Below are 20461 nucleotides of genomic sequence, written 5' to 3'. Positions count from 1 at the left end.
ACTACTGTGGGGTAAGAAACCTTTAATACGTAATATAGAATATCCTGATCGTGTTTTAAACAATTAACAACGGTCTGTGGAAATTGTATAGCTTTCTTTTATAAGTAATGATTGTAATTCGAAGCTTGGACATTTTGACACAAAGTTTAAAATAACCATCCGCCAGACGGCGCTGTCGACTGTGTCGACTCCGTATTTCGAAGTTGGCAACCATTTTCTGAATGTGACACACGCTAATAACAATATAATATAGCAAAATATCGCCAGTTTGAAAAGCAATATAGTCTATATATAATAATAATCACATTTAATATCGTGTTTCTTCGTGCGTATGCGTCATTTTAGTATGAAATTAGGTAAATGCCTTGGTTTATGAGCATTTTACCTCTAAACTTAGAATATCCGGGTTCTCAGACAGTGCTGCTACCTTTGTGCTTTATTGTTACACTTTACTATATGAATCGTGTGTTGTGTTAGCGCGTATGTTCTATTTTAATCCTTGCAGGATGTCTGACCTTACCCCGTGCAAAAGAGAGCATGCGATTCAGTCCCTGTCTGGCTTGTTACGTCATAGTACCTTTGTGACGTGTGTATTCATCAGGCCGAACTGTACTAACAGTGTTTTGACAGCGCCACAAAAAAAAACAGTCACACTAAAATCGATTTATGTGTACAATTTTGGTGGTATCTTTAAGCGACTAATTGCCAGGTGGACTTTATGATTCTTCGCCTGCGATATCAGAGCCTTTGTGACGTCACAATAAGAGATAATGATGCCGCGGGCGCAAATTCAAGAGGTTTGGTCTGGGCGCAAAGACGGAAATGCTTAATTGTGGAATCAGGCCGGGGATTATATTATAGCGGCAGTGGAAACATAGTAATAGCTGACTAGAGCCTGTATACAGCCGGTGAATAACTATACAAGCCTGTGACAGTGGCGTTTTAAGATATACACTGCTTTACAAAGGGGTAAAAGCGTAGGCCCCTTTATTGGGGTATAATTTGAGCCGGTGACTGGTAAAACAATTGCTCTTAAAGTGTTTCTTGTCTTAGGTCTTACTGATACTTGTTGTGTAACTGTTGTTTTTTCATAATGCAAAAAAAAACATTATCAGTCATTATAATTAAAATAAGCGGGGTGTATAAAACAGTCAATATTACTGGGGGTTCCTAACAATAGATATAAAAGTTAAAACGCTGGCAAAATAAGCTCGCTATTTTTACGACTCCTGAGAAAATTCTTGCGTCTGTCTTTGGTATTCAAGTTTTATTAGGCTTTTGCATCCTATAGCGGCTTCTCATGTAATAATCTACCCATGATAGTAGGGTGGGGAAAAACGGGTCATTATTATCACATAATATCCAAATATTCTGATCGTGTTTTAAACAATTAACAACGGTCTATGGGAGTTCGGAGAATACAGTTTTTAAATTTCTTGAATGTACTTTGTTTACTACCTACTACCAAATCTGACAAGATAATAAAATGAAAAGGTGTCCCATCTTCCTCTACCCTACTAAAAACAATATAACGGTTTTATTAGACCTTGTCACTTTGGGAACTCAGTTATGTGATAAATTAGGCCTGAATGGAGAGAGCGGACAAGTATGAATACTCTCAATACTAGTAACAGTCCCAGTAGCAAATTTAAAGGTTAAACGCGGGCATTATAAATTCAAGGATTTTTACGACTTGTGAGAAAGAATTCGCTTCCAAATTTCACTACATCGGTTTTAAAACTTGCATATTTCTTTTAACAGCGCTAGTCTCACTATTAGACTGTTCCCAGCAGTAAATCGAAAGATGAAAACACTGGCACTACGAGTTCGGATATTTTGGTATTTTAACACCTATTTCACTGCATCTGCTTTAAAACCAAGGCATCATGTTTGTGGCATATTACTTTATTTTGTGGTGATAAAATGAAGGCAAAATACATTTAAAACAACGGGAAAGATTAAAATCGAAAGAACCTTACGGAACGACACAGCGCAGTAGCATGCTATGTAATAGCGTACCTATAACCGTTTAACCGTGCGACAAAATAAATAATAAAATCGTGGGCGCGAACATTTTCTGTGTTAAAAGTACGGTTTTTTATAAAAAGTAACAGACACTTGTCCATAGAATATTGCACAACGGCGGAACCGCGTCTTAGCACCGTAGTACCAACCCAACGCATCGCTTGGCGAAACGCTGCAGTTTGATCGTGATCACCGGTAGAGCACGTATTCTTGCAGCAGATGGGGTAACGGCAGTTTTTCGACCTCGTGCAGATGTTTCTTGCCCATCGACATTCGAATTCGACGGCGGCAAAGCTCTGCCATTGGTAGAGGGGCAGCTGGAGAGAAAGAATGTTTTGTTAACAGATTGTAGAAACCCGGAAAGACCTACTAAGACATATGTGACGTATATAAAGCGTGAATGACGTATGTGATTATTACGACCCAGACTAATCGTTGCTTACGTAGCATATGACCATTCGTCCGAAAAGCCATAATTACAATTTCCCTATCACGTTCATAGCACACGTTATTTAAACGATTTCCCCAACTAAACAGTTACAATAAAAAAAAGCCTAAAAAGATTAGTATTGAAAAGCTTTTGAAACTTACGTTCAAGGCCATTGATGTACTTGATTCCCACTTCACAGTGACCCCACACACAGCTTATAACGGGGTATAGAGTCTTGCCTTTGAGGCCGGTGAACGCCACGCCAAGGTATTGCTTGTCAGCTACAAAGCTTAAGGTTCCTTCATCCATATCTAAAACAACCAGAACTTTTTCAGGAACGACGAAATTCTCGTCCGATTCGAGGTACGAGGGGTAGGTCTTCTTTTCATTGCGGTGCACTTTACCGCCATGGAAAAGCTTATTGCGTCCCAAGTCCCATCCCCAGGACTCGTTATTTTGTCCAATGAGGGAACGGTACCCCATGCATGTTAGAGCGGCTTCTGATGTGCATACCCCAACCATAGCGTGTGTGCCTCGTTGGCGGGTGTTCCAGGTTACCTCCCAGCAATGCAAGCCTCTGCTGTATCCCACTTTGCCCCGTACACCGTCAGTGGATTGTGCGACAGGATGTCTGTGTACAGTTAGGTCGTTGTCCTTTACGAAAACGTTCACGCTTTTGTCTTCAGAGTTCCAGCCGTGCTGTTGTTGTACATCTACACCGACTGCTGGCATGTCCAATAAGACGTCAAGTCTGTAATGTATAAACGTCAAATAAGAACTCGCGCAATCACGAAATTATTAATTGCTTTATTACCCACAGTAATCAGTCCTTAACAATAACATGCCAATAATCTATAGCACTGTGTGGTAAGATGGGATACATTTACACGTAACACCCCTTCTTTTCTTACATAAAATCCCATATTTCCTAATTGTGTTTCGCCAATTAACAACGCTATTTAGAGTGTGAGGATACGGTTATATTATTCTGTAAATACCCTTTTGGGTCGAGTCTACATCAGTTTTAATATAGATTTGTATTCGACTAACCTGTGTGGGCATTCAGATTCCATTCCGGATGCCGAGAGATGGTTTCCGTTGCGTGGTGGTGGTGGTGGTGTGTACGTCTGTGGTGACCATCTTTAACGCTGTGTCTTCTGCTATTCTTCGGCGGTGAGTTACTGCTTCTATTTGAACGGCCGTTGCTGCTCGTTCTGGTTGTACGTGCTAAGATTGGCTCTATGAATGAGAATTGCCTCGACGAACGCTCGCTGCTGCTTGATATTTTCTGACCCATTTTCAGTATTGTTCTAAGACTGTTGCTTGGTAAAGTTCGATGTCTTAGTCCTTAGATCGCTCCCTTATATAGCCGGCGCCTGCGAAAAGAGAAAAAGGTTATGACGTCAGTTTACCGCTATCTGGCTTTCGGCTTATCTTGATTCGAGGCAAACAAGCGGTCACAATTGGCCGCCTAGGATTTATAACCAGGAATTAGCATCTTTGTTCAATGGTATTTACATTTAAACTGTAAAGGGGTGACTTTGTATTTACTAAATCCTGTTGTTTGTCGATTCGACCCTGACAAGTCACAACAAACTAGGATTAGGACACAAAAACTAGGCCGGCGGTGCGTTTCTCATCACCAGGCTCTTGTATAATCAAAGGGCCAACGGGGTGCGCGGCTTTGAATTAACTGATTATACCGAAATTTAAATTGACTTCGCAGAAGTAGCGGGCGCAAGTGATTCATGCTGAGTAATGGGTAATGTTTAAGTTTCAGTTTAACAAAACTGAGCAAAACACAAAACATAAGTCATCACGGCTCAATAGTAGGTTGGGATAAGATGGGACGCGTTTTCATTCCTTTTATCGTCCTATTCGGATTAACAAAGAATATTTGCAAAATTATATAACCGTATTCTTAAAACAATGTCAGGAAATAGGGGATATTATGCGCTAACCGTTTCCATCTTACCCCACAGTACCATTATCTAACGACAAGATAACGAATTGGGCTAAGACATCCGAATGTAAATGAACGTGCACCGCCTTTTACATTTCACCGAAATTATGCGGTTAAATAAGCAGGTATTACCGCAGCATCTCGCCTTAACCACAAGATACGATCTCCGTGCTTGGACAATTGCTGGGCATGTTAATAAGTTACGAGTAATTGCTCTTCCGATGACCGAGAAACGTCTTGAGAATTAATATTTAATCGTCATTTCCAGTCACTCCGTTTCCGCCTTAGACCGACTGGTTTTTCTACAGTTGAATGACCGCCACTAAACCGTGTGAACATAGCCGGTTCTTCGTAGTTGTTTGAATAGCAAAGTTGCTTAAAAACTAGGTCGCACTGACGTAGGCGCGCTACTTAAAACGCTTACGTTAGATGGGTTATTTGGGTTTTGTTATACCACGGCAGCTTCGTATGACAAACCATTCATAAGATTCGGTTGGAAACGAGACACCGCCGTCGCGCTCTGACGTCATACGTCGTGGTGACGTTTTAAAAGGGGTTTGACGTCATTAATGTCCTAGTTTGTGATTTTTTTTAATTTTAAGTTAACGCTACATCAAGCAAGCGTATTGTAGTGTGGGAGCAGCTATCGTTACGTGATGATACCGTTCTAGTTGCTTGTGTATATAGTCGTTCTACATGGCATATGGTTTAATTCCGTTTTAACTCTGTTTATATAAACATGCTAAATGCCAACAGCGTTGTGGCGTTTCGAGGTACAACAACACAGTATATAAAGGAAATTTATTCAATTTAACGCGAATTAAAATTTAATTGAAAGGAAAACAATCAATTTAACGCGAATTTAGCATAATTAAAAGCAAAAATAACGCACAAAACTATCTGTGAACTAGGAACGAAAAACGTGGTTTCAATGGGCATTAAAACGCCGCAAAACTATAGAAACCTAAAGCCTAAGGGCGCTTAGGCTTACAATGGTGTAATGTATCTAGTGGAAGAGTAGTGGAAATTTTCCATTCACAGCGCAGAGCACATGGCGTAACGTCAACAGCCTGGCCGGTTAATCATTTACGAAATCGACCTCCTGATCACAACAAACAGGCACGCTACGCGCGTGCTAGAGCACTGACAACAAAAATTCTGAAAATTTTCCGTTCAGTACTGTAGACAGAAGCCAATCATCGTATGAAGCCATTAAAAGCGCGATAAATTCCAAGTTACGACTGTTCGCAAATCGTTTAACTACCGAATCCATCTCCACACATTTCGTTTCTTGAGTGCAACCAAAAATCCTGACAAGTGTAATAAATTCGTAAATCTTATTATCGATTTTTGTCACTTGGGCGCATCTGTTTTACCCGCGGCCAACTAAAAGCGCGCGCAATTTCACTACTGTTTAGAACTAAACAGACGGCTAGAAGTTTTGTCTAAATAATTAATGAGTTATAACGTTTATTGAATATTTAAAGCGTATAAATACGTACACGATTCCCCAAGAATGCTAGAGGCAGCTGTGCGCCCGGCTTAGGCATAAGTTTTCTTGACAATTACTAAAAAATACTCTTATAAATTTATAATCTACTTTCCGAAAAGTCGACAAAGTATTTTTTCCACCGTAAGGGCCCACAACCCCCCAGCGTTAAGCGGTACTTAATCTATACGTACTATGGACTTACCTTTTGTTTCTAAGTTAAAAGTTCACTCTAAAATGTGGAATCTATTTGGTTCCTTATGTCTAAGCTGCGCCACGTCGAAGGGTTAGAACGGTTATGGCTCGACCGGGCTTGCTGCTAGCTTTTTAGTCGAAACGGAATTTTCCATGACGTCACGGAATCAGCCTCAAGTGAATCAGCTGCGCGAGAAGCAGAAGAGAATAAAGAAACAAGGAGGAGAAAAGAGCGGAGGTGTGGCAATGTACAGATGCGTAGTAAAGTCTGGCTCATACGGCGTACATAAATTTGTGCCATATACAGAACTACATACGTGCGTTTCTACTAAAAAGGAAATTAAATATTCACATTAAACCATTCTGTATTCTTTATGTATCAGTTATGTATGATATGTATAAGAGTAACGTCTGCGTATTACAACAATTAGTATGATGTAATTTTCCATACACCGTATGATTACACAACTCCCACATTCCAGCGCTGAAGCCGTTCACATGTTAATTACACAAAGCAATTCACAAAATTGAACACAAAAGTGAAAATGCTGATTACACGCAAGATCTTTAATTTTGCCACGAAATTCCAACTGGCCTAACTTTCGTGAGAAAATCTTAAATTTCGCGCGAAAGGCAATTCAGACACTCAATCCGCCTGCAGTCTGTTTCTAAACACAGGCATAACCGCAAAGCGCGGTATGCAAGTTAATATCACGCAGACAAAAGCCTTCATTCGACGAAAACGAAAATACCTCTAGACAATAACCAAAATTCGAAAATAATCACGATTTAATAACCTGGTCAAAAAATTACGAGAGTTTTGATAGTTGTCGTAGCAACGTTGCCATGTAACGTTCGCCAACCACGTGCCTTTTAGACCACGGGTCTGTGACGTAGCAGCGCTGCGGGTCCGCTGTCCGAAAATCTGGCCATATGGTTACTGGCTCGACAATGCTTCTACCTGTGACGTTACAATAGCAATTGTTACATGTGAACGTACGCGTAAAATAGCGTCGAAAATTCAAATTTTTACTTAGAATTTAGGAGTGGTGTTTTTTACTTCTTTCCATTTGTACAAGTTTTTATACACGCCTAAGTTTTATGCTTTGTAAATAAACATAACATAGCGTGGGAGTGGCATGCCCATTTGGATTTCGAACCCAGGACCGTTTACACTATCAACTAATTATTAGACAGAATTAAAAATTCACACCCTGTTTATGTGAAACAGGAAATATTTGACAACTAAAAGCGGAAATTATAATTATAATAGCTGTACCACAGTTTTTAATGTATTTTCGCAATTATACTAAATTATCCTCTACAGTATTTGACTTATTCTGGGCAATTGATATTTAGGTTTAGCAGCCACGCTTTTTATGATTGTTTTAAGTAGTTTTATATTCTAGTTCAGGTAGCGTATGTATAACGACTGTCATTTTGTTGCTATTTTTCTCTTCTTTGTATAAATTAATTTGATCTTCGCTACTCTATCCCAATAGATAAATATAAAATTATGTTATGTATAGTTCATTTTGAATTTAGTCAAATTAGTAAACCGAGTAGGGAGTCTTACTTATTAATCCCACCGAATTTTGTGCATGTGACGTCATGATATTTTCTATATTTAGCTAAACGTCCCTGTAATGCGAAATTTATATATATACTATGCCAACTACGGTTAGATAATCTGAATCATATTTCATGCGCTGCCTAATATTTTAAGCATGTTTAACCGCATTTTGTTTCCGTTTTAAAATGATTTAACCTTGTTAAGTTTAATAGGAAAATACAGTTTTAAGTTTGCAGTTTTAATTTATTTGGGTATAGTTGGCGGGGAAAGATAAAACACATTTTCATTATCTCTAATCGTCCCATTTGGTAGTAAACAAAGAAAATTAGCATAATTATATAACCGTATTCTCACGATTCTAAAAGAGCGTTGGTTATTGTTCAGAACACGATTAGGAAATATAGTATTTAGGAGCTAACCGTATCCTATCTAACCCCACAGTACCATACATAAGTCATATAAAAAACGAGGGTCTTTTTGGGTATAGCGTAATGTTTACCAGTCAAATATGTACCTATAAAGAGGTAAACATACCTCTTTCGTTTTTCAAACCTATAAACTACTACGATAAGCGTAAACAGATTTAGTGCTACGTGTCTTTCTGCACTGTAAATGCATCATAACTGCGTTTGTTGCGTCACAAATTTACGAGTGTTACATTACAACTGTTCAGATAATATGTTATTTCCGCTCTTATATACAAACTTGTCGGTAACGAAATCCTTTTAGCGCATATTTGTAAAGCGGAAATAGCTGAGACGCATTGAACCGCGGTCTAAGTTTGGACTTGCTTTTTTAGCCATTAGGAATGACATCATATTTAAATATCTGAACCAAGAAATTGTTATAAGATGTTTGCTAAAAGTACAAAGGTTAGTATTACGGGCCTTTACGGCTGTCAATCATTTTGCTTCTATTATTGAAGTTTTTCATCAAACATTGTCCCAAAGGCTTGTACACCGATTTTATGAGTGACGGACATTCTTTTCTCCTAAATAACTCACCCCAAGTCACGTAATTTAAAACGGCCCGAAAAAATGCTTTTTAGAAATTTCTTTGAATAAGTAAATGCACGATTTTTGTGTCATATTTGAGAAACGCGTCAAAGAAAATTGTTCGAAGTTCATTTCTTTGTTACGTCACTTGTGTCCTGTCTGTGCAATGTGTGACGCATCAATGCATAGTTTTATGTCGTCATAATCTTCACGTTTTTTGAGTCAAACCCCTTTTAAACTAATGAAAGAAACTCCTAAGCAATTATTATTTCGTATCTTAAGTACTGTGGGGTAAAATGGGATACCGTTGGTACATAGTATTAAGTATCCAATGTTTCCTGATTGTGTTTTTAACAAATAACAAGTAGAAAAATGTTAAATTACAAATGGGACGAGAAAAGTGAAAAAAACATGTTCTATCTCACCCCACCCTGCTATATGCTGTGTGTAGACTAAATTTAACGGTAATTTTCATACACTTTATTAACAAATGCAGCCTGTTACGCTTTGAATATCAATTACACAGTTCTGCGGACATGACTAATCTTGTTGCCAACTTCATATTCTTCTCTGTTGCGTGGGATTTTACTCCTCTTTAGTTTTGGTCAAAACAAATCAATTTTAATCTGTTTTCTCTGTTTTTGTTATTCCTAAGCCGAGTTTTGTTCACTGAGCTTAAGTCTATAGCGATAATATTACGACTGTGTTTTTTGGCGCCCTTTAACTCTATTTATACTATATAAATTCTATAGCATAAAGGTGTTCATATTAATGTTTACACAAGTGTTAAGTTCAAATGTATGTTGTTTTATATCATTTCTATTCATACAGATTGTATAACATAGCATTTCTGCTCGACAGCGCGTATATAGGACCCCGCAAAGCCCCCATGGGATTCCATGTTGTGCAATCTGCAGAAGCATATCTGAACAAGTTGTATTTTAGGGTTCATCCAAGGCTATTATGTTTGCTGCTCCGGTTTTGTTTGTGCCGCTGAATCATTGCGAGCACAAGGTTTTGTCAGAAGACAAACAGGCCACGCGGCAATAACGGTCTTGAAAACATTGTGTACGTGAGAGAGATATTGTTTTCCAACTACGCTAAGCACGTGAAAAGCCGTCTCTCCTTTTGTGACGTCATCGCACGGGTGACTGGTTTTGTTTTCGTCCAGGTACAAAAACTTCGACATTTTTTCGTACCCAGTAACAAAAATACCGGATATTGCGCAGTAGTCGAGGCATTGCTGATATATTTACACTGTAGGCTCGTTTTTAAGTAACTGAGCAGTAATTTCGCACTACTCCATTATTTCTATTGATATGGACCAAAACAGACGAAACGGGAAGGAAGCAAACGAAATTATAGCCCACGACCCGAAGTATTTTATGTTTACTGACAACCCTGAACTAAGTTAGCACTTTTGTCGCTAAAATGGCAGTTATTTTCCGTGTACAAAATGTTGTGCGCTTCCTAATTTCGTTAGCGGGGGGTATAGACTGGTATTAAGTTACGCAAACGCGAAAACAGAAATAGGATACGGTACGTTGCAAAAACAATAGACCGAAACCACGTTACTATACCTTGAAATTCCTTCGCTTCTGATTGGCTAGGCTGCTCATATTTCTTGCTAAGCTCGTTTGCGACACCTAGCGGACATAATTTTGTTAAAAATGCTGCGGGCCATAAGTGTGGATTACTATATGAATGAGAGTATTTTTAATTTCTGCATGGCGAGACAATGACAATCGTTATAATATGTTTATAACACGGTTGTTTACATTTTTAGTTTCATACACTTCGTGCCAACTTACGAATTACCATGTATAGTAAGGGTGGCCGGGTGGGTAAGATGGAACATATTTTTTTCTATTTTTCGTTCTATATGGTGGTAAACAAAGAGGAAATGTGGAGTTTGGGTGCTATCGGTATCCCATCTTACCCCACAGTGCTATGACATGTAACTCTGTGTGTGACTATATGTAGCGTAATAATCTTTGCTTAAATTGGTTTAAATAAAACCTCGTATATAGTCGTTTCTTTCAATGTGTCTTTTGCTTGTATTGTTTACGTCACAGCCCCCTTTATCAAAGTCTGACGAAACATTATCTTCACTGATGCATGTCGATTCTGTGATGTATATTAGATAATGTATCGTAAACAAACGTGACTGAACGCAAGTTCGATGATATCACCAGTATACAGGTTCACCGTCAAGTGCAATGACTTTCTCCTAAAAAATTAGCGCTCCGTCACCGTATATAGTCATACTGGTATATAATATGATGTTGCATTAATTGTCTCGCCATTTTACGATGACGGGTTTTAAATAAAGAGACAATGTTTATATACATAAGAAAAATTCTCCCATAATATAATTATCCACAAAGTTACATATATAGTAACTCGTAAGCGGACACGAGGTGTATGAAACAGAACACCCTTGTTTTATAACAACTGTCGTTGCCCCGCTACGCGTGGATAAATAAGATACATTCATTCTATACCATTGTTATACAACAAAGCGTAAAATACGTAGTTTATATAGTAACAGCGCGTGTATAATACAAAAGAGTAAACTCTATTCAATCTTTCGGAAGCGTTTTAAATATGATTTGCATACACTATATAGGGAACAAGAGAACAAGTAATTGCCATATATACGTTTTCCGAACTTTGCATATCGTTTTCAATACTTCGATTACTAATAAACACTTTAGCGAATAGGAATTATAAAATATAAAAATATTTGTTTAGAGACATTTATAAAAGTTGTAAAAATCGTTCAAAATAAACCAATTTTCTTTCAACAAATAAAAAATGACTAAACTGCTTTGGAACGAGTCGACGATGCTATCCATTGTAAAAAGCGACTCCGACAGACTGAGAACCATCAAACTGGGTCTTCTTTGACGTAACATTACGTTGCTAGGAGACAAATTACGTGCGTACTGGTCCATGGCTTAATACGTTGATATTATTTTGTGTGACAATTTGATTAATAAAATTTTGCAATTTTTGCGTCATAATTGACAATTGTACTTATTAACGAAATATGAGCATTATATATGACAGTAAAACACATTAGACGTAAAAAAATTTAGTATTAACCGCTTGGTGAGATATATATCGTGAAATGTATCCGCATTGAGAAAAATTCTATTTCGATATGGTTATGCGTAGGAGAAAGAGACTTTGCATGTTATTTCAAAGTTAAACTAAACACGGTTATTAGGTGGCAATTATTGGAATATGCAAACCTTGCAGTTGTTTGGAGTTAAAACTGTTCTATACGATATGAATGAATTTAACTTTACCCTCGCGTGGCGGAGCAACGACAGTCGTTAAAACACGGCTGTTCTGTTCCATACACCTCGTGCCCGCTTATGAGTTACCACGTATGTAACTTTGTGGGTGATTATTTCTAAGCTGTATACATGAACCTAATATGAGCATTATGTGCTAGGTCCCAATAGGAAAACACATTGGATAATTTTATCTGATTACATTTTTATCGGTTTACTTTTTCCTCGCGCTTTACCTTTTTTGCGTGGCTTACTAGTACCACCTAGTGACGCAGTGCATAAGACGTTCAAAATGTTCCAAATAATACTTACTTGTTTTGTAGATGATTTCAGTTACAATTAAATACGTACCCGTATTCACAATATGACTCTTTACACCTTGTCTGATTAAATGCGTCCATTAATGCTATTCGACTATAAAACTAAACTTTAGTTTTTTTTCCAATAAATTAAACGATTTTTAAACTTTGTTTTATGCTGAAAATTATACAATCTTTTGAATTTTGACACATTTCTGCGTATGTTAAAACAAATATATAAAAAACTCAAGTACCCAAGTTAAAATATTTCGTCTCTGCGTTCATCTTTTTTAGTGGCACACATGTGTTTGTGTTTTGGAATTTCGCGTAGTTTTGCATTGTAGGAAAATGGACTCAGAAGATATATTTCGACAGCTTACAGTCGGTGCTAGCTTTAATTCTAAACTAAATTTAAAAGATATACGGATTCCAGGAGCTATAACGCCAAGTAGGAACGAAAATATACAGCCTGGCAAGCCCAAAAGGAAAAAAGACGAAAACGATACAGAAAATGATCAGCAAAATGAGAAATCTGACGATACAAAAGTTAATTTACGGAAACAAATGCGTATTTTTGTCCAAGGCACCGATGTACCTGATTTGGTGGAAAATTTTAATCAGTTAGAAGAAAAATTCGGTGTGCATTCAATCTGCGTTAAAAACTTGACTGAAAGATTCGGATTTTCTGCGTTAAGTCCAATTCAAATGCAAGCTATACCCGCTATGTTAGACGGCAGAGAGATTTTAGCTTGTGCTCCTACCGGATCTGGTAAAACACTTGCATTTTTGGTACCTGTTGTCTCTCATTTGCTAAATGTCAAAAAAACAAAAAAAGGTAAAAATATTAGAGCTCTCATACTCAGTCCTACAAGAGAATTAGCGGAACAAACTTTCAGCGAATGCAAGAAACTTATTCGCTCAGAAAATGACGAAGAAAATGAAAAAATCCACAAAGACTTACTGAACATCCGCCTTATGGATAAAAATTTAGTGAAATCCTTCACGGAAAAGAAAAAACAAACGTGTGATATAGATCTTCTAATAAGCACACCCAATCGTATTATTCACCTTATAAAACAAGAAACCCCTATTTTGAAGCTGGACTCTATTGAGTGGTTAGTAGTAGATGAATCGGATAAACTCTTCGAGGATGGAAAAGAAGATGCCAGCTTCCGAGATCAGCTCGGGAGGATTTATTCCGCATGCGAGAATCCGAAAATTCGTCGCGCTATGTTTAGTGCTACTTTTGCGCACGACGTTCAGCAATGGTGTGTTCTAAATATGGATAATGTGCTACAGGTTACAGTCGGGGGGAAAAATACTGCGACCAGTTCTGTAAAACAAGAGCTAAAGTATGTGGGAAATGAGCAAGGGAAACTTCTCGCTATGCAAGATATTATTAGAGGTGGTTTTGCACCTCCAGCGCTAGTTTTTGTGCAATCAAAGGAAAGAGCAAAGGAGTTATACGCTGAACTTGTATATGATGGTATTAATATTGATGCAATTCATGGAGACAGGACTCCAGAGCAGCGAGAGAAAGCTATACAGTCCCTACATGCTGGGACAACATGGGTAATGATATGTACAGAGCATATGGGTCGGGGTATGGATTTTCAGAATGTGAATTTAGTCGTAAATTACGATTTTCCCAACAGTGCGGTCACTTATATTCACAGAATTGGGCGCACTGGAAGAGCAGGCCGGACAGGGCGCGCAATTACGCTATTTACTGACCAGGACCGGGCTCTTTTAAGATCGATTGCAAATTTAATCAAAGAGGCTGGGTGTGATGTGCCGGAGTACATGCTCAAAATGAAGAAGATGTCAAAAGAAGAGCGGAAAAAGACAGCAAAGACACAAACGAAAAGAAATACTATCCGGACTGCTCCCCCTGATATTTTAAAAAGAGCAAAAAAGAGAAAAACGGAAATCAAAAACAAAAAAATTCAAAAATTAAAAGAGTAATAACATTGAAATATTGTTAATTATAGAAATGCAAGAACTGTTACTTGAATAATACCAGCAGAATTTTATGCTTTAAAATTTATAATGTGTCTTTAAATTGCTCGTTTCAGATGCTTTAGTAAGTTTTATATAAACACATTGAATAAGTATGGGAATTACTAAGCAATATCTTCGGTATTTGTCTGTTGCCCAGTTTGGAGTATTGGGCAGTGCCAGATGTAATGTGGAATACCTGTCAATGAGGAATACACAAGGAAGATATGTTGCTGCAGCAGCATGCGAGAATGTATGTGTATGGGACATGAGAACCTTACAGCTGGTAAGTTTTCAAATAGGTTTTTGTTGGTAAAATATATGCATTTTAGTATGTATGTATGTACTTGGGGTAATAGGTAGGACCTCGCTCACACAGATCTACAGCTTGTAAGTTTTATCACTTATTCTATGTAGGTGAGGACCTGCAGCGTGGCATGCAATGGGTAATTGGATTTGCAATTGCCTATTACCCCAACACTAGGACAAAAACACCCCTATGTTTTTATATTGATGAAATATAAGTTACTATGTTAGGGTAATGGCCAACTCTGCCCTAAATCTCAGGTCCTAGGATGTGTCTTGCCACAAGACCCCCCTTTATATAGAAAATAATAGTATAGGCTGGTAGGCTACCATTTACACTGTCGTAATAGACGAACGCTTGGCTAAATCCTAAGTCCCTTAGCCTGCCTTAGCATAGGCCTTCACCTATATAGAAAACTTTGTATATAAACATATCCTTTACAACAGGTGTTATTACTACAAGGGGACAACCAAGAAGTAACTTGCATTAAATCAAGTCCAAACAGTCAACACTTAGCGGTAGGTTACGTCGACGGCACAATTCGTATATTCAGTCTCGTAACAGCGGAATCAGACGTTACATTCAGCGGACATCGGACAGCAATCTCGTGTTTGGCTTTCGATAAGGCTGGCATGAAACTAGCATCTGGATCACATGTAAGAAAGAATTTTTTAATTTAAGAAAAAAAAGTTTAAAAAGATAAAAGATTAATATTTTTATTTTCTTAATTTTATCCTCGTGCGTAGGGAAATGGCAGTCGTAATAATACATGGATGTTCTGTTTGATACACCTCATGCGGTCATGCCTGCTTACAAGTTGCCATGTATGGACTTTGTTGAAGGGTTTTCTTGTATGGCTGATAATTTAAACAACCAATTAGTGACCACTGGGTTAGATCAATTGGCAGTAAATGTCTTGCCCAAGGACATTTTACTATTACCTGCTTATGCCCATTATAGGCTATGCATTCTTTTAAGTATTATATATATTTAGAAAAATGTTTTCCACACAGGATACAGAAGTAGTAGTTTGGGACTTAGTGAATGAAAGTGGATTGTATCGTTTGAAAGGACACAAAGGAATCATAACTGATTGTTATTTCGTCAAGCAACGAAACATGTTAATTACCAGGTATGAGAATACAGTTTTTACAAAGCGCTATTTATCATTCTTTTTTCATGAATTGTAACAATGAATTAGTCTTTCTATTCTGTATGAATGAGCTCAGTTAAGAAATCAGTTAAGCCAATACCTATTGTTGCTTGTGCTTAAATACTTTGTTCTCATAAGAAAAAATGTTATGTTACTTTTACCTAGTTTGCCGACCACCCGCCCAAATTGACATGTGTTATATTTACATTATGTATTTCCGCTCGTTTTCAGTTCCAAAGACACATATGTGAAATGGTGGGACTTAGATACTCAGCATTGCTTTAAAACAATGGTTGGACACAGATCCGAGGTGAGAACCTTACTCTTAGTCTTATCTAAACAATATGCCAAGCTTATACCAAATTTTCTTGCAGTTTCTTGTATGTAACAAATGTATTTCAAAAATGCCAAAATAAAGCACATAAAGCATAATATGTTTATTACATATATCTTCTGGATTGTTCTTAATTCTCTTTTTCACCAGGTTTGGTCATTTTGTTTGACACCAGACGAGCGCCGAATTATAACGGGGTCAGGGGACAGTGAGTTACGTATATGGAGCGTGGAATTTATTGCTAACAAGGTGAAACATAAAATTGTAATCAAAGGATACCGGGTTCAATGCTCGATACTGGTAGGCGTATGTGTTCTGGGCAAGACACTGGTAGCACCCTGGGTATCAGGGTAATAGGCCAACTATGGCCTGATACTCATTTCCAATGCTATGGCACTGTAGGACCACCCATATAGAATAATATTAGACAAACTTGTATTAAATTGCCAATGTCACTTAATTCTATATGTAGGACTCTATGGAAGCACCTTTAGTTAAGCTACAGAAGACAAAACTTGATGATGTCACTAGCGATGATGTCACCAGTGATGATGTCATAAGTGATGATGTCATGCAAGGCATTGAAGGTATAAAAAATGTTGTTGAATGAAAAAGTAAGTGACCCAAAACTTTGTATTGTTTGTTTCACTTGACCTTTAGACGACCTTGAAGAACGATTGGTCAGTTGTATTAAAGTGGGGTCGGTCATGCGTAAAGGTCGTGACAGGGTCGTGACCCTCAAAGTTTCAAAAGACGGAAGATTACTCACGTGCCATGTAAGTTAATGGGAGTTTTTAAATTATTTTTCTCATAAATCTTTATAGGCACATTATAACAATTTTTAAGCCTGTCAGTTTTTGTTTTGTGATCCTAAAGAACTGATTTGTCTGCCATACAGTAAGTCATCATTAGGGTTTGCCGTTAAGTGTATTGTCCATGGGCAAATATGCTGACAGTAACTAGCTGCATTAAGCCTTGAACCTGTACCTTCTAGGCTACAAGTAACGAGTATGCCACGGTGCGGAGTTTTTATGTGAATTAATATATACCATAGCATTACTTTATATTAGTTTGTTTATATCAACAGGGAAATGACAAAATGGTCGAATTCTTTCGCATTTTCGATGAAGCGGAAGTGGCTCTGAGGATAAAAAAGAAACTAAAAAGAGCAAAGAAGAAACAAAAGAATGAGGGACAAGAGGAAAGTAAGTGAATCAAAAGTGAAAAATAGAATTTTGTCCTAACGTTTAAACATGTTACATGGCGCTAGCAGATTTGTGTTTGATACTTAATAAAAATACTTATAAGCTGACCTGTGGTGTGTGAAACGGAACACGCGTGATGTAACGACTGTCGTTGCCTCGGCACACGAGGATAAATAAGTTACATAATTCCTTCATACGTATATTATATGAGATCCCCCCTGGTATAGAATGAAATATAAGTTGTTTTTTACTAAAACTCATATCATGTTGTATTCTTATATAAAAAATTCACATTCAATAGATGATATCACAATAGAACGAAGTATTGAAGATGAAATAAGTCATGTTGGTAGCTTTACCTGTGCTGGCAAGTTAAGGTGAAATATTTTATGTGGTATTTGGAAAATTATAATTAGTTAGAATGTGAAGTTTTATAGCAGTATAGCTAATTGAATGTTTGCAGTTCTGGGTTTATGTTCGTAAATAGTTATTTTATCAATGTTTTATCATAATTTTAACAATATTATGTTGCAATTTAGACAAAAATTCTAAAAACATGGAAAAAACTGGAAAAACAGAAAAAACATAAGAGTCGCAAAAACTGTAAAAAACAAATCACACTTTTCGAATAGCGCTAATTCGAATCTTGTTTTCACGTATTTACTGACAGCGAGCATAAGGTACTAACACTATTTCTTTACCAGCTCATTGGACCTTACCGCACCGACCCCAAACACTTACAACACTGTCGCATTATTACGTAACAATCAGATCGAGACAGTATCCACAATCTCTCTGCTGTCCCAACCGGAATATTCCAGTTTAAAGCGGTTATCTCAGCTTGGTCATCGTACAGACACAAAATCAATTTGTTTTACTATGGATGGTATGGCTTTATTAACAACATCTTCTGAAAGTGCGAAGTTATGGAACAGGTGAAATGTTGATAAAATATAATTCTTGGAGATACAAATCTTTAAATTGTTTGTAATTCAATATTATACATTTATAAAAGAGGTTCATTTTATTAAACCTTTTTAAAAAAAAATATATAACAAATTTTTAATAAATAGTTCTCAATTACCTAGTTAAAGTATCAATTTTATTTTAATTTTTCCGATTATTTTGATTAACAGTCCATAAGGGGAGTCCGTGCACTATGCGAACAGTGACCTGTTAATAGAGTTATTTGTTCGATTTACCCCAATAATTTGTATTTATTCCCCCTACAGGAGTAGTCACCAGTGTATACGAACATTGAAATGCTCCCACCCTAAATGTTGTCTTTTCGTTCCGGGTGATCGGCAAGTTATTTTAGGAACACAAGAGGGAGCATTAGAGCTGCACGATGTCGCTTCAGGTAAATACAAACACATTCTTACAGTGAGCTCTTTTTGTTTGTCGCAACCAGTGAAATTTTATAAAATCGATGTCTGTACAGTTATATAGTAGCGTGGGGAAAGATGGGACACCTTTAGCACATATTGTCCAAATATCCTCATCGTGTTTTAAACAATTAACAACGGTCCATAGGAGTCAAGGGGTATAGTTTTATATTTCTTTGAATGTTTTTTTTAATACTACCAAGTGGGATGAGAAAATAGAGTTAAAAAGTGTCCCACCTTCCCCCACCCTACTGTATTTATATGCTGTTTCTGCCAAGCATATTATTAGTTTAAAAGAAAGAAGTCTTGTAGCATTTTTTTGTAATCTTTCAGAGTTTTTAAATTGATTTTTTTAGGAACGCTACTGGAAACCATCCAGGCACACGAGGGTGCTGTTTCATGCGTTGCGTTATTTCCAAACAAGCGAGGAATTGTATCCGGGGGCCCGGATAAAAAAATTAAGTTCTGGGAATTTGATTTAATAAGTGATGAAAATTATTCAGTGAGGTAAATAAGCTTTAAACAGTTCATTACTTTTGAAGTTTTGATACAATATAAAATAGTATTTTTTGCCTACTGCTACTACAGTTTTAAAATCGTTCTTAACGATTTGTATGCCATTCAGCATGACTTCATTTGGGTTTTTGTTGAGAAAGACCATTTTACTTTCAAAACAATGCTGTTTTTTAATCATATTATTTGTTAACAGTTTTTGTATTTTTTTTATTGATTAGTAGTTTTCAAAGTATTTTATCTATTTAAAATGTATGTATATATATTTGTTTAAAAAAAGTTCAATTTCGTAAAATCAAAGCAGTCACCAGGTTAGTGGTTTTTCTTTCATAAGAATCACTTCGTCCGTAGCTGCAATATTATCACGCTGGTTGGTGCAGTGTGCAATGTTTTATTGCACACATCACGCACCAGTTGGCACGAGTGCTTGTCAAAATAAGGCACAAGACGTCAAATCGTCTTGCTGCAGTTTCTGACAAGTTGTACATTAATAAAATGCCTTTTTAGGCAAAAATATAAATAGTTTGACCACAAAATGTAGAAAAAAACAGAATATTTTCATACTACACCTTTTTACAACAGCCTCTTCAAAAATATATCAAATTAAATGTATAACTGTAAAAAAAGTTGTAAAATTCAATCCACCATTTTGTTCTAAAAACTGTATACTAATAATTTTTTCCAACTAAATCTTATTTTTATTTTAAATTCCCTTTCCATATTTCCCACAGTTCAAAGCGAGTATCTTTAACCCACACTCGGACTTTCGAGTTAGATGACCAAATTCTTGACGTTGAATTTACCCCGAATAATCGTTTTATTGCCGCGTCATTATTGGATTGTTCCGTCAAAATATTTTACGTGGATTCTTTGAAGGTAAGACAAAAATATTTATTTGCAAAAAATAACAAAGTTCTGTGTTACAAATAAATTTTTACTGTTAGCCTGGGAGTTAAATGCATTTTTAAAGATAAAATCAGTTAAAAAGAGATAAAAAAATTTTAAGCAGTTAAGAAGTGCTATACTTATATACCTTTTTTATATTAAAAATTTGTTTTTTTAGTTTTTTCTCTCGTTATACGGACACTCTCTTCCCCCCTCTTGTGTGAGCATTAGTTCAGATTCAACGCTGATTGTTTCCGGGTCACCAGACCGGAACGTTAAAATATGGGGTCTGGATTTTGGTGACTGTCATAGGTAAGACGTTTGTGCAATGTACAGTTGAGTCTCAGGTTTGCCTCACTGAAGACCTAATACACCTAATTCTAGTTTTTATAACACCTGTAAATTTATTA

General features: G+C 36.9%; 3 protein-coding genes, 1 long non-coding RNA gene and 1 other non-coding gene across 5 annotated transcripts; 3 read left to right on the top strand and 2 right to left on the bottom strand.

Moving 5' to 3' along the window:
• Positions 1–1889: 1889 nt before the first annotated feature.
• meta3 (Ci-META3) lies at positions 1890–6150 on the bottom strand. Its single transcript, NM_001032442.1, is given in 5 exon segments — positions 1890–2342; positions 2617–3206; positions 3506–3557; positions 3560–3831; positions 6113–6150. Coding segments are annotated over 4 exon segments (963 nt in total). The 5' UTR covers positions 3753–3831; positions 6113–6150; the 3' UTR covers positions 1890–2214.
• An 829-nt stretch (positions 6151–6979) lies between these two features.
• On the top strand, positions 6980–7019 carry mir4103 (microRNA 4103). The gene has a single exon (NR_034499.1). It is a non-coding gene; the product is annotated as a microRNA 4103 (primary transcript).
• A 2596-nt stretch (positions 7020–9615) lies between these two features.
• LOC104266535 lies at positions 9616–12001 on the bottom strand. Its single transcript, XR_003396714.1, has 3 exons — positions 11498–12001; positions 10690–10797; positions 9616–10316 (listed from the first exon to the last, which is right to left on the bottom strand). It is a non-coding gene; the product is annotated as an uncharacterized LOC104266535 (long non-coding RNA).
• Positions 12002–12562: 561 nt separating this feature from the next.
• LOC100180242 (probable ATP-dependent RNA helicase DDX52) lies at positions 12563–14347 on the top strand. Its single transcript, XM_002127313.3, has one exon. The coding sequence runs from the start codon at positions 12620–12622 to the stop codon at positions 14234–14236; it is 1617 nt and encodes a 538-aa protein (XP_002127349.1). The 5' UTR covers positions 12563–12619; the 3' UTR covers positions 14237–14347.
• LOC100187346 (WD repeat-containing protein 3) lies at positions 14347–20383 on the top strand. The gene is made up of 14 exons (XM_026838276.1): positions 14347–14555; positions 15023–15232; positions 15590–15708; positions 15961–16039; positions 16214–16312; positions 16536–16650; positions 16724–16839; positions 17151–17268; positions 17570–17645; positions 17973–18203; positions 18501–18628; positions 19010–19160; positions 19898–20042; positions 20230–20383. The coding sequence occupies exons 1-14, from the start codon at positions 14385–14387 to the stop codon at positions 20365–20367; spliced, it is 1896 nt and encodes a 631-aa protein (XP_026694077.1). The 5' UTR covers positions 14347–14384; the 3' UTR covers positions 20368–20383.
• The last annotated feature ends 78 nt before the right edge of the window (positions 20384–20461 follow it).

Source organism: Ciona intestinalis, unplaced genomic scaffold, assembly GCF_000224145.3.
Source record: "Ciona intestinalis unplaced genomic scaffold, KH HT000070.2, whole genome shotgun sequence".
NCBI lineage: Eukaryota > Metazoa > Chordata > Ascidiacea > Phlebobranchia > Cionidae > Ciona > Ciona intestinalis.
Note: the sequence above shows the minus strand (reverse complement) of the source record. Positions and strands in the feature narration are given on the sequence as shown.